The sequence below is a fragment of the Erythranthe guttata genome, chromosome 14 (assembly GCF_056151865.1).
Source record: "Erythranthe guttata isolate IM_541 chromosome 14, IM_541, whole genome shotgun sequence".
Lineage (NCBI taxonomy): Eukaryota > Viridiplantae > Streptophyta > Magnoliopsida > Lamiales > Phrymaceae > Erythranthe > Erythranthe guttata.
This window is the reverse complement of record NC_142546.1, coordinates 13,899,762-13,912,658: the sequence shown is the minus strand read 5'-3', so window position 1 is coordinate 13,912,658 and position 12,897 is coordinate 13,899,762. Positions and strand designations below refer to the sequence as shown.

Genomic DNA, 12,897 nt, shown 5'->3' with positions numbered 1-12,897 from the left:
TTTCAAAAAAAAAAAAAAAAAAAAATCAACGCCGGAGACCGCCGGTCAACGGCGGCGACCGGCGGTCTCCGGTGGTGGCGGGTCAAAATTGGGGTCAAAATTGAAATTAGGGTTTAAATTGGTTAATTGATGAAATTGAGCTAAATTGGGGTGTAAATCATGAAATTGGAGTTGAATTGGATTTCATTGAATTGGGAGTAATTTTGGTATATATAAAGAGATTTTCCTTATTTGCAAATAATTTTGAATGGGGTGGATTTATTTGAAAGACAACAAAGTTGGATGTCTCTCTTTTAATTAAATGCCCTTGTCATGGGCCTATTTGTCATTATCCCTTTATATTATAGGTGAAATAAAAAGATGGAATTTACGAATCTTATCGGCTATGATCTAAAAAATTCCGAATTTAAAACATTTTTTTTTATTTCAAATTTCCTATTTTTCATTTTTTCCAAAAGTTTCAATTTTTAAAAATGAAATTAGAATTATTTTTTCAATTTTGAAAAATTGAAAAATAGGATAAATTACAACCACCCCTGATGTATGGTCAAATTACGAAAACCCCCTTCATGTTTGAGTAATTACAACCACCCCTAAACTATAAATCTTCTTACACGTCCACTCTTGCGGTTTCGAATTTAGTGGAATCTTCTAGATTACATGGAATATTCTCAATTTTGGACCCGTTTTTTCCCATTCGAGCTCCACATTTTGAAGCAAGGTGGTCATAAGATGTGTTTTTTGGCTTGTAAATATTAATTTGTTGTGTATCAGAAACTGTATTTTTGCACAAAACGAGTACACACTAGAGAACATTCGACGGAACCTAGATGATTATGTTAAATTTCGCAACATAAGGATGGAGATGTAAGAAGATTTATAATTGAGGGGTAAATATAATTATCCGAACATAAGGTGTTTTTTCGTAATTTGACCATACCTCAGGGTGGTGGTTGTAATTTACCAAAAAAAAATAAAAAATGTTAAATTACGATTCGATCCATAAAAAATCAAGTTTAATTAAACCTAATTTAATTAAACCTACATCTCTCTCCGAAGACGCGATAATACATAGCAATAGATACAGAATCTGATATGTAACCCCATTTCATATGCGTTAAGCCAATTTTCCGAAAAAAGTGAAAATAAATAACATTTTCCCAATTTTTATTTATTTAGTTAATTATTTATTTGATATATACGCTGTTGCTCCGCGCCTTGCTCTCTCTCGTATTTATCCGATTTTTCTGCTTTTCGCCGACAAGCGCCATTTCCATATTCAAAGCTCCGTTCAGCTGAAATAATAACATTATTTTTCAGGTGCAAAATCTCTCTCTCATCTTTCTTATTCCATTTGCGGAATTAATTTATTGGATTTTGGATTCGATTGGGACGGGTTCTGAGCTGGGATTGGATTAGGGTTTTTTTTTCTTCTAGTGTGCAATTTTTTATTCTGCGTTGTTTACCGTCTTTTCATGTTCGCATGTTGGATAAGTTGATATGATTACTTTATTTGTGAAAGTTTACATTTTTTTTAGGTTTTTTTAGCTGTTATTTTGAGGGATTAAGTTGATATGGTTACTTTATTTGTGAACATTTTTTGTGTTTTTTTTTAGCTGTTATTTTGAGCTTGAAATCAATACTTAAATTAGTTTGAGTGAGAAATGAGAAATATTAAGATTATTTGTGAAAGTTTACATTTTTTTTGGATTTTTTAGTGGATAGTCAGATTAGTTTGAATGAGAAATGAGAAATGAGAAAAAATAATGCTATTCATGCATTTGATCTTCATTTCACTATGTTGGCGCCAGTATTCAATCGAATCCCGATTATGTTTCCATATAATTAATGCAAAACACGATGTTGTGCCACTATTCAATCGAATTCCGATTATGCTTCCGTATAATTAATGCGAAACACGATGTTGTGTCAGTATTCAATCGAATTCCAATTATGCTTCCGTATAATTAATGCAAAACACGATGTTGTGCCGGTATTCAATCGAATTCAGATTATGTTTCCATATAATTAATGCAATACACGATGTTGTGCCAGTATTCAATTGAATCCCGATTATGTTTCCGTATAATTAATGCAAAACACGATGTTGTGCCGGTATTCAATCGGATCCCAATTATGTTTCCATATAATTAATGAAAAATTGCTGTGCGCTTGACAATTAACTTTTCGGTGTAGTTATAGCGAGAACAATTTACTATAAATTTTATTTTCCATATTCTTTGTTGCAGGTAAAATACTTGTGAATCGGGTTTTGTTGGGGCCCACAATGATAGAAGCTGAGAGCGAAATAATAAAACCGGAGGTATGCTACATGTGCACTTTTCAGATCTACATATTTTTGTATATGTTATGCGCGTAAGATTCCGAAGGCACTGAGCTCTATATAAACGTTTTAGGTACATTGTAGTAGGTAAGTACAATGGGAAGGTAATTAGAAAGTCCATAAAAATATCTAAAACTCGGTTACAATTTTCGACATATTTATAGAAAATTCTTATCTACAAGTAGTCTATTTCGGGGTTTGTCTTCTCGGCGAGTTTTCATGATTAAGTAAGATCCTATTTGGCCCATATATTATAAAATTTGGTCCAAAACGGACGAACTGTGACACCTCAACCTCATTTCGAAGAGACCTACCTTGCAATATCCTATATTCATACAAGGTATTGATTAGTGCCACGTCACGTCAAAATTGATTATGTGATAGTTATTATGGTGGTTGGTAGGAATATCCGCTTACAAGTGTTTATTCTTTATTAAAAAAATGAATTTTCCTTAGTCGGTAATGCACGTGGAAGCTTCGTAGGGTGGATTAAAGTTGTAATTTTCTCGAGGAGTGTGTCTGCACAAACAGGTTCAATACTGTAGCCAAGTTATAATGGAGATGGCAGCCTGATGGGATGTTCGTAGTTAGAGGGGAAAAATTCTTAATCTTGCGTAACTTGTTATTGATCTATAACAAGTTTGCGGCCTAAGATATCGTGCTATATCATGTGCATTTCTTTTGGTTGAACTATAAGAGTGACCAACCTTTGCCTTCTACTAAACTGCCAGACCTTGGGAAATGAACACTAATGTTGCTGGTCAAATATTTTGTTTGACCGTGTTTTTCTCTGCACTAATGCCGGGGTTTGTCTGTACCGAGAATGTTTACGAATCGAGTGAGAGAGTTTGTGTTCTATTTTTTTCGCATTTGGTTGCTCACGTATTGCTGGTTTTCGGTTGTTGTTGTTTGGTCAGAGTCTAAAGGAGTATTTGTGGCTTCAAACTTCCGATGAGTCAATACAGCACGTAGAGCAAGAAATTGCCGTGTTTTGTCCATTCATATGTCACGAAATGCACTCCGGCATGGGCTCTTCTAAAAATCACCCCATCTCTCTCCCCTCACGGGTCAATCCTGCTATGTTGAGCCTCATTCTTGATTACTGTCGATTTCATCAAGTACCCGGACGCTCTAACAAGGTTATTAAAAATGACTTTTTTTTAATCAAGTTTTCAATTTAGATAGAGAGAAATAGATAAGTAATGTTTTTTTTTAATGCAGGAGAGGAAGTCCTTTGATGAGAAGTTTATTCGAATGGGCACCAAAAAACTTTGTGAGTTGACTTCGGCAGCCGATAGCCTGCAACTGAAACCCTTGGTTGATCTTACTAGTCGTGCACTTGCACGCGTGATCGAGGGGAAAACCCCCGAAGAGATAAGAGAAATATTTCATCTGCCCGATGATCTCACAGAGGTGTTCTTTCGTTGCAAGATAGTTAACACTTTTAATTTTTTATTATGTTTTACTAATATTTAGTTATGAAACTGATACAGGAAGAAAAGTTGGAGCCTATAAAAAACACGATGGATGATCCAAGGATTCGGCTTTTGAATAGATTATATGCTAGAAAGAGGAAAGAATTGAAAGAGAGAGAGAAAGAAAAGGTGATCTCAAAAATAATATTCTCTTAGGATTCATCGGGCTGTTATAAAACGGTTATCACCACGGTAATAAACTTGTTATTTACCGTTGGCTTTCAATGGGTTATTTTTATAGGAAGTTGAAGAGGACCACGCGGATGAGCGTTCAGTTGATGATCTCTTGTCATTTATTAATGGCGGAAATGAAGGTATTATTATTATCTGTCACATAATCTATTACCTCGATCTTTGCGAATTTGTATAATATATATCCTGTAGCGCTATCTTTTTTCATCGTTTCTTCCTTATTTTATTGTTTTGAGGCGGACCATTTAATACATATGGGATTGCAGATCCTAAGGCAGCTCGAACTTCTAAACCAAAAAAGAAGAATCGCAAAAGAAAAGATCATCAAAAGATTGCTTCTTCTTCAAGAAATGCTGTAAACACGAACAAGAAGGTGACGATTATTTTGCTTCTCGTATATATAATTCTTTACTTTTTGGCATCACTGAAAACAGTGTCAATGTTTCCACAGGAATCAAACGAGTCGGAATCTGTATGCAGCGAACTTTGCAATGCCACAAAATCGTTAGACATCGAAGATGACGGGATTGCCCCTGATGAAGATGAATTTGACGATTCTGATATAGACGACGATATTGACCCCGCTTTGAAAGAAAAAATCGATAGGTGATCTTGATGCTTATGTCATCATTTTATTGTGTGTGTGTGTGTGTGTGTGTGTGTGTGTGTGTGTGTGTGTGTGTGTGTGTGTATTCAATCTGTTTCGAATCAAAAACGATAAATTTTGCACTTTATTGTTTGATTAGGGAAGTGGAAGACTTTGCCAGACGACTAAACTCGGATTGGCCTGAAAGAATGCAAGAAATTCTGTTTCTTGGTCAAGAGAAAAGACCATTGCAGTTGACCAATAATGGAAACGGCTCCATGAGGATATTTACAGGTACTTCTGACTTCTTTTTTCGCTAGTCGAATTTCTATGCTATAAAGAATGGATTTTTTTTTCCTTTTCCTTAAATGTGGTTATTTGATTTTCTTTTATAGGTGTTGATCAACACCGGAATTGATTTTTCCGGAGGCAACCCCATAAACTTAAAAAACGGTGGCTCGGCAGATAAAATTTGTTCGACCACTGGTTGGTTACAATGTCCGATTCAGAGTTGGGACGACGTACATCGGTGTGGATTCACATTAAAGTTTATTGGTAACCTTTTTTTTTTTTTGACTTATTTAGAAATGTAGTTTTGATGTTGTTAGCTGCCTTTGTTTTACAGAAACAACAAATATTGGAGAAAGAATAATGTGTTTTTGAAGTCCTATACTCCAATATGAGCAAATTTTTGCCTATACTTGTGTTTATTTTTTTTGGTTGCATTAGATATACTCATCTATTATCAGCGATTTAATTTTTCCGATTTTTTTTTTTTTTTTTTTTTTTTTTTTTTTTTTTTTTGGGAATGGAAGTGGTATACATATTGGATTCTGATTTTTGATCCGATTTGATTTCCGAAGAATTTCAATATTATTCCGAACATATCAATTATATTACTCATATTTTATATTATAGGTAGACTGCAAAATTGGAATTTCCGAATTTCGTCGATTCCTATTTAAAAAATTCCAAATATCAAGTTTTTTCTTTCTAGTTTAAGTCTTGGCTCGTCTAAAACCCCGACCTGAGGTAATACCATAGTGCCTTATCGTTGTGCAATTGATTTTATTTATTTGGTCGAGGCCCACATGTGCGAGATAGTCCAAATCATCGATTATCGAGTAAATTGTTTGATTAAACACACACAATATAACGAACATGTACTATTACTATTACTTTTACAACGTACATATAGATTGCAACTTAAAACGATAAAAAAAGAACTACATGTCATTGTTGGTCTTGTTGAAGACGAACATGTGGACAAGGTGTACGAGGCAAACCCCGGTGCCATAACTGCTTTAAATCGCCTCTCGTATTCGCCAACGTTATCAGAGTGCCTGAAATGGAATATGAATCAACTTCAGGGACTGTTTTGTAAATTAAAATTCTTCTAAATAAAGTAAAAATTTGAAACTGCTTGGGAGTTGCATACCTAATGTGAATGGCACTATGTAAAGCAAAGCTGGTTGGCCATGCCCATCCATCAAGTTCAAAGCCACATATGTAACTAACAGACCTTTTCGAAACAAAATTCAAATAAAATCGTAAGTGCTCAAAAATAGTGGGGGGCCGTGGCCCCCTGAACCCGATTATGTATAGGGAAATTTGAAAATCATACCTAAACCGTAAGCAATCATTGCCCACAAGAAATATCCGGATCTTACACTTCTCTTGCACAAGAAATCGTACCTGCGAATATATATATATATCAAGAAAGAGCATGAACAACGTATGGCGATCAACGACGTAAAATAATTTGAGTTGAGTAATTAGTTCGTATATTTAAGGTATTTGTTCGAATCGAAAACCTTAATGAAAAGGCGACAATGAGTCCCGGTAAGATGATGTCGCCGAATCCGATGATGCTGTATCCGCCCCACGGATCAAACATCCTAGGAATTTTCAGAAGCATCGGAATCCCATCTTCTCCACTTCCATCACCACGCGCTACCTAAATAATTTATTTAATTAAAAAAAAAATAATCGTTAGTACAAGTCATCCTCCGTTTCTTGATTCGTTTCAAGATTCAAATAAAAATCGTTATTACGGCTCACCACTATCATCACACTCTTGTGGAACCACCATTTCGAAACGAAAACCCAAAATATGTCGTACAAGAATGCACAGCTCAGTAGAACTGTTCCCACCTGAGTAGTATAATTATTGTCGAAAAATATTATATAACATCATCATGTAACTTTTTCTATTTGAAATAAGCACCCTCCGGCTTTTCTTTATCAATCTTTTTTATTTTATTTTTTTTGGTTTTCCGACAATCACCTTGAGATTCGGAACTCGTACTATCTGGAGAACTGTGATTATCAGTGCAATGCCCTGTTACATTGAGGTAAAAAAACTCCGTAAGAAATTTGATTACGTAATATAAATCGAACTACTTTCTTCTTAGCTTCCTCATAGTTAGTACTCGATTTTGAGATTTATGCTTCAAAACCGGTTATTTAATTCGATCTCAATCAAAAGAGATCCATGTATTAAAAACACACACACACACACATTTGTTCCTTACCAGTATATCTTGACCAATCCAAGCAAACGAGACAGTGCGGTAAACCGCCCATAAAACGGCAAACACTATGCAAAAAGGCGAAACAGCTATTGTCAAATACGACACTTCTCCCAAAACAGGAATCTTAACAAATGATTCTGCAGCATCTTCACACCATCTGAAACTATATCCAAAATAGTCTTGTTAAGTCAACGCTTCGATGAAAAATACATAAAAATAAACTATACGGGGAGTAAAATAAAAAATGAATAGATACCATGACAATAATGCCACTAGACAAGTTTGCAAACCCTGAAATCCCAAAAAAAAATAAAATTAAATTGCATCAACGTATACAAATTCAAAATAACTTTGGAAGGGAAGAAACGTAATATGTAATACCTCCACACCGCCTATGCAAAACAAAACCACGAGAATCTCGATGAACCAATAAGACATAAACTTGTAAAGCATAACCAAGAAACACGAGGCGATCACAACAAACAGAATCGCCGAGGTTGTATTAATATCCACAAAGCTACTGTTACTACTCGTCTCGTTGCTGAGGTGGCGTTCGTCGAAACCATCCTGCTTATTTCAAGACCATATATTTCTTAGTTGCATACCGAAGAAAACAGAGGATTTAACTGTGAATAATAAATACCTTTAAGAGCTTTTCATGCTCAATAGCTACTTCTCTAGCACTCCATGCAGACCAATACGACGCAAATAAAATAGTCCCAACAGCCATTAGCCATAAAAACACTTCGGCAACATCGACTAACGGGCGATTTGGAGAGTAAATTTGAATCGAAACTGAAAAATAAAGAAAATTTAATATATATATATATATATATATATATATATATATATATATATATATATATATATATATATATATATATATATATATATATATATATATATATATATATGTTTTTTTTTTTGATACTATTATGATTGATAGATATATTTGAGGGTAAAGATTACCATGTGACGTGTTGTTCATACTTTCTTTCAATCTCGAACCAGCATTTTGCGGGAGCATTACGACGGGTATTCCGATATCTACATCGGTTTCGTTTGCTTCACAAACCATCTTGAAAAGTTCTGAAGAATTAATTAACCCCCTCAATCAAATTTATTTAATATCAAAAATATTTTGTTGCTACAATTTTGTTTAGACGGATAACTGGTTCAATATTTTACGAAAAATGGCAAAACCACGAGTACGAGTATTTCAAGAAACGTGATAATACTAGCACATAACATAATTTAAAAAAAAATGAAAAGAAAAAAACCTGTTTGATTATTTATGATCAATAGAGCTGAAGCACCGGCAGATTCGGCAACGTTTGCTTTAGTAACGAAGCTGCAATTGCCTCGGTGCACTAAAATAGCCTCTCCTGTCAGCTAAAACAAAAACAGCAGACGAAAAACACGGAAATCTTTAATAAACCTACGAAACCAAAGTAGCTAAAGAAAAAAAACGAGAAAAGAAAACGAAAGATAAACCTTATTCTTTGGAATACTACAACAATCGGGAGGGTCTGCTAGAGCAACTTTTGTCTGGTTGGCTCGTTTTTCTTTCGATTCCAAAGTGGGACCGAATCGAGCACCGATACCTACAAACTGTGCTTCTTCTTTACCGTCTACCCAAATCGGTACCTTAACCTATTATTTGGACACCAATTAACTGTAGCCTTTCAGTTGAAACACATACAAGAAACAAAGAATTCAGATACATTCAATTCTCTCTCTCTCTCTCTCTCCATCTCTCTCTTATTGTTGAATTATGTTAAAATTACGAAGAAACCAAGCAGGAAATTGATATAATTTTCCTTCAATTAATCTTCTCTCAAGTAAAAAAAACATCATAATCACAGTAAAATTAGTACTACAGTTCACTAATTGAAGAAGAATTTTGTTCGAACACATTAAAATAAATCATAATTTCCCAAAAAAAAAAAAAATCAACAAAATTGAGAGAGAGAATTAAATAATACCAGGACGAAATTGTTCTCGCAGCCAGGTCTCTTGGGAGAGGTGTCATCTTGGTGAACAATATCACCAGCAAACACGACAGAACTGCACAGAAAAGCACAGAAAGTAGTGTAGAGAACTCTGCTCATCAGCCCCATCGAGAATAAATAATCGGAGAAATAGCTCAGTTTGAGTAAAAGAGTCAAATGGGATCTTCTTCCTTGGAAATATTATACTATTATTCAGATGCCAAAATGGGAGATATATATTATATGTACGAATTGAAGAAAGGGGAAAGGTAGAAGAAAATGCAAAGGACTGTTTTTTATTTATTTTGATTAATTAAAAATAAAAGTTTGTTTGAGGTTGGGTACGCCATCGTTTGTTGCAACGGTTAAACTGGTTTTCAATCTTTACACTCGACGACACAAGGATCGTTGCGGAGAGAAGCGCGTGCACTAAACGCGGCTAAAAGGTGGGTGATTGCAGAGATTTAGGGACTGGATAATTATTACATTATTATGCCAATTTTTTTTATGTTTAATTAATTATGATAAATAAATATAGCACAAATTACGTCCACCCTTGAATTATGACCAAATTACGAAACACCCCTCTTATTTGAGTAATTACAGCCACTCCCTCCTTTTAAATACTTGTACATAAAATTTATGTAACTCGGTTATTTACCGAACCAAATCTTATATTCGGTTCTGTAAACGGTATGAAATGTTGGCGTGCCGAAATTTCGGTTCGGTTTTAACTATATAACATCCCTAAATTTACCTCTGGAGGAGTATTTTTGTACGATAATACATAGTTGATGGATAGTGGTTATAATTACACAAACATGAGAAGAGTTTTCGTAATTTGACCATAACTTAGGGGTGGCCGTAATTTGCCCATAAATATATTATTTCCTCTGTTTTGTAATAACGGTCTTTTTTTTTTTTTTTTTTTTTTTTAATATTATTTGTCATTTTAGATTCCAATACTAGGTTAAGTAGTTCGAAAATATTAATTTTCTCTTGTCAACAACATTAAATGATTACGGTTGGGTTGGTCCTTTTAGTGTATTTTTTAATATTATAAGTTAATAGATACGTTCGAGTTAATTTAAAAAAATAATTTAAATTTTAAATGAATAAATTAATTTTGCGTAGTTCTCCCTTGTGTTGCAAAACAATGCACCAAATTTTCGTGTATTACAAACAAACTACATTAAATACCCTCTATAGTTAACGGTGTTAACTTTTAACGCAAAATGAGATTTTGTGCAAAGTAATTTGAAACACAAAGGGGTTTTACTCAAGAAAAAAGGTATAGAGGGATTTGACACAGAGTTTCCTTTAACACAGGGTTTTTTTTTTTATAAAATCACTAATATATTATACTAATATAGTGGAAAATGGACAAAGCGCGTGGGGGTGCAGAAGAAGGTACCGGCAACCAGGTGAACCAGTAATTTATTCATGTTCCGTAATTGACCGTACAGATAAGACGGTTCCTTGATTGCTCAGATTCAGGTACCTCACGCGATTATTATTCCGTGACTTTATTTATTTACACCAAGATAGGAATAAAAATATTTTTTTAAAATTAATATTGGGTTTTTTTATTAAATAAAATAAAAATTATATATTACATAATACATCTGTGGCAAATAAATGGTAATTAAATTTACACATATTTACTACGGGCTAAGATATAGTTACAAGTAGACCCATCTGATTTGAGTAATTATGCATATTTCACTTTTGCCCTTGGGAACATGTATAATTACATATAGACCCATCATGTTTTCGAAACTATTACACATACCTTCCTTAGAGTTTAATTTTAACTCAAAATTAAATTTAAATTCTTTAAATAATATTTTTAGTTTTTCTAAAATATTATTGAAAGATAATAATATATACTGTCGAGTATCCAATTTTCAAAAGGTCAAATCTTTTTTTAAACGTAACGAAAAAAATAAATAAATAATAAGAAAAACATGGTAATATTTATATACATGGTAATTAGTATTATTGTTAAAATATGTATTTACTAAAAACTAATTTAATATTTATTTCAATTACCTAATACCCAGTAATAATTAAAGAAATAAACGGGCAATAAATAAAATAATTAAAGAAAGAAAATAACAAGAAAAGAGATTTACTATAACTGGGATTCTTTTTTTCAGTTAGATCTTCTTGATTCAGGTATATATATATATATATTCAACACGGATGAATACGTTGCTGCATGCTAATTGTTTCTTGAACAAGTAATTAATTAAACATGGGTGCATCAGGCAGATTAGGGTACGAATACGGCTACCGTTTCTCCGTCGACGAAGAAATTCTTCCACACTACAACTACGAATTATTCCCCGAAGAGAAAACCCTAATCCTCGAGATAAGAACTAGCTTCTCCGTCGAAACGAACGACGGCGGCGGCAGCAGTGACATCATCAACTCCGAGAGGTTCGGCAACTCCAATTTATACGACGGAAAAGTCGAAACCTACGGAGAAAACTATCTCCTCTCCGATTTACGCACGGTGGCGACTAACCGCCTCTTCGACTACGGGATGTCCGAAGACGACGTCATCAAGTTCGAAAACGAGGTTGCGGGTTTCATGCGGAATGCCGAAAACGCCCCTCGGAGCGTGGTCCCGGTGGTGGTTGACTTTGAGGTGCGGACGGTTCAGAGGGGAGACGAGGGTTACGCGGAGGTGATGGAGAGGGCAATTAGGGTTGAAAAGATGGTGCCGCTTTGTTTTTACGGGTATTATACGTGGGATTTTGAAGAGAGGGCGTACGATTTGGAACGGAGGTCGTTTATAAACAAGCATCTGACGTGGATTAGGGCTGACATCAGCGTCGACGGGGCGACAATTATGGAGAGTTGCGGTATATGTTTAAACGGAGCTGTTGTGGGGAATGAGATAAGTTTCGTGCCTTGTTGTAAATGTGCGTTTCATTCGCATTGCATCGTTCGATGGTTTATGGACGAAGATCTTTGCCCTCGCTGTAAATTCGATATGTTCGGATTTCTTGATTTTTAGTGTTTTTTAATTTTTAATTTTTTTTGGTTATGGTACAGATATCAATTATACACACGGGGTGTTAATTAAATGTTACACCCTGGTTATTTACATCGGATGGATTTGAATCGAGATTTGATTAAATAAGTATTTGAATCGAGATTTGATTAAATAAGTATCTACTAAGTACACATACAATACATGTATATATAGTAAACAGTAGTTAAGCACAGGTATTTGTTCTGTAGATGTAATTTTTCGAAAAATTAATCAATTTTATTCAATCATGGATTAAAATTCAAATGTTATTTTATGTAAATTGCGCCCTAGTATGGTGAATCAAGCATCTCCCCATCGTATGCCGGAGAATTGCACAACGGGCACAAATTGTTACCCATTAACCAACGAACAATGCAATGTGAATGAAAAGCATGACCGCACGACGGGAGCACAGTTATCTGGGCCCCGATAGTCGGGGCCCGCAAACAGATACCGCAGGCCCGCATAATCTTCAAACCTTCTTCGATATCTTCAACTCTATTCCTCGGAAGTTTCGTCAGAAAACACGGAAATTTTGGGTGATCAACAGGTGGGGTCGCTAGTGGCCATAAGTATAACGGGGCCAATTTTTCTGCCCTAATCGTCCGGTCAATGACCGAGTCAACTGGTTCGCCTTCTTGTTGGACGGTTCGAACCTCGAGACTAACAAGTACCGGAATTACGAGGCGGGAGGCGTGCCGAGGGTCGTCGGCAATTTTCCGAGCAAATTCA

At 34.8% G+C, this 12,897-nt stretch overlaps 2 protein-coding genes across 5 annotated transcripts; one reads left to right on the top strand and one right to left on the bottom strand.

Moving 5' to 3' along the window:
* Positions 1–1,061: 1,061 nt before the first annotated feature.
* Positions 1,062–5,295, top strand: LOC105960508 (SKP1-like protein 21). 4 transcript variants are annotated; one of them, XM_088812911.1, is made up of 10 exons: positions 1,062–1,320; positions 2,250–2,323; positions 3,262–3,483; positions 3,566–3,757; positions 3,838–3,948; positions 4,061–4,133; positions 4,278–4,384; positions 4,463–4,617; positions 4,758–4,891; positions 4,993–5,295. In XM_088812911.1, exons 2-10 carry the CDS (start codon positions 2,288–2,290, stop codon positions 5,013–5,015), a joined length of 1,053 nt encoding a protein of 350 aa, XP_088669037.1. In that variant the 5' UTR covers positions 1,062–1,320; positions 2,250–2,287; the 3' UTR covers positions 5,016–5,295. The 4 variants fall into 4 exon arrangements, with proteins under 4 accessions (XP_088669037.1, XP_088669035.1, XP_088669036.1 ...); XM_088812909.1 differs by having other exon boundaries at positions 4,278–4,617; XM_088812910.1 differs by lacking the exon at positions 4,993–5,295 and having other exon boundaries at positions 4,758–4,944.
* Positions 5,296–5,691: 396 nt separating this feature from the next.
* On the bottom strand, positions 5,692–9,522 carry LOC105960509 (signal peptide peptidase-like 4). The gene is made up of 14 exons (XM_088812907.1): positions 9,117–9,522; positions 8,626–8,784; positions 8,412–8,523; positions 8,101–8,220; positions 7,775–7,926; positions 7,513–7,698; positions 7,388–7,422; positions 7,132–7,294; positions 6,885–6,938; positions 6,659–6,751; positions 6,412–6,554; positions 6,222–6,292; positions 6,036–6,119; positions 5,692–5,940 (listed from the first exon to the last, which is right to left on the bottom strand). Exons 1-14 carry the CDS (start codon positions 9,249–9,251, stop codon positions 5,831–5,833), a joined length of 1,617 nt encoding a protein of 538 aa, XP_088669033.1. The 5' UTR covers positions 9,252–9,522; the 3' UTR covers positions 5,692–5,830.
* Positions 9,523–12,897: the final 3,375 nt, after the last annotated feature.

Excerpts from the sequence above, each read along its gene's own strand:
- LOC105960508 (XM_088812908.1), top strand. The coding sequence starts at position 2,288 with ATGATAGAAGCTGAGAGCGAAATAATAAAACCGGAG. Across the intron at positions 2,324-3,261 it reads GCGAAATAATAAAACCGGAG|AGTCTAAAGGAGTATTTGTG; the intron begins GTATGCTACATG and ends TTGTTTGGTCAG. Across the intron at positions 4,618-4,757 it reads TTGAAAGAAAAAATCGATAG|GGAAGTGGAAGACTTTGCCA; the intron begins GTGATCTTGATG and ends TTGTTTGATTAG.
- LOC105960509 (XM_088812907.1), bottom strand. The coding sequence starts at position 9,251 with ATGGGGCTGATGAGCAGAGTTCTCTACACTACTTTCTGTGCTTTTCTG. Across the intron at positions 7,699-7,774 it reads AGCATGAAAAGCTCTTAAAG|GATGGTTTCGACGAACGCCA; the intron begins GTATTTATTATT and ends TGAAATAAGCAG. Across the intron at positions 5,941-6,035 it reads CATAGTGCCATTCACATTAG|GCACTCTGATAACGTTGGCG; the intron begins GTATGCAACTCC and ends ATTCCATTTCAG.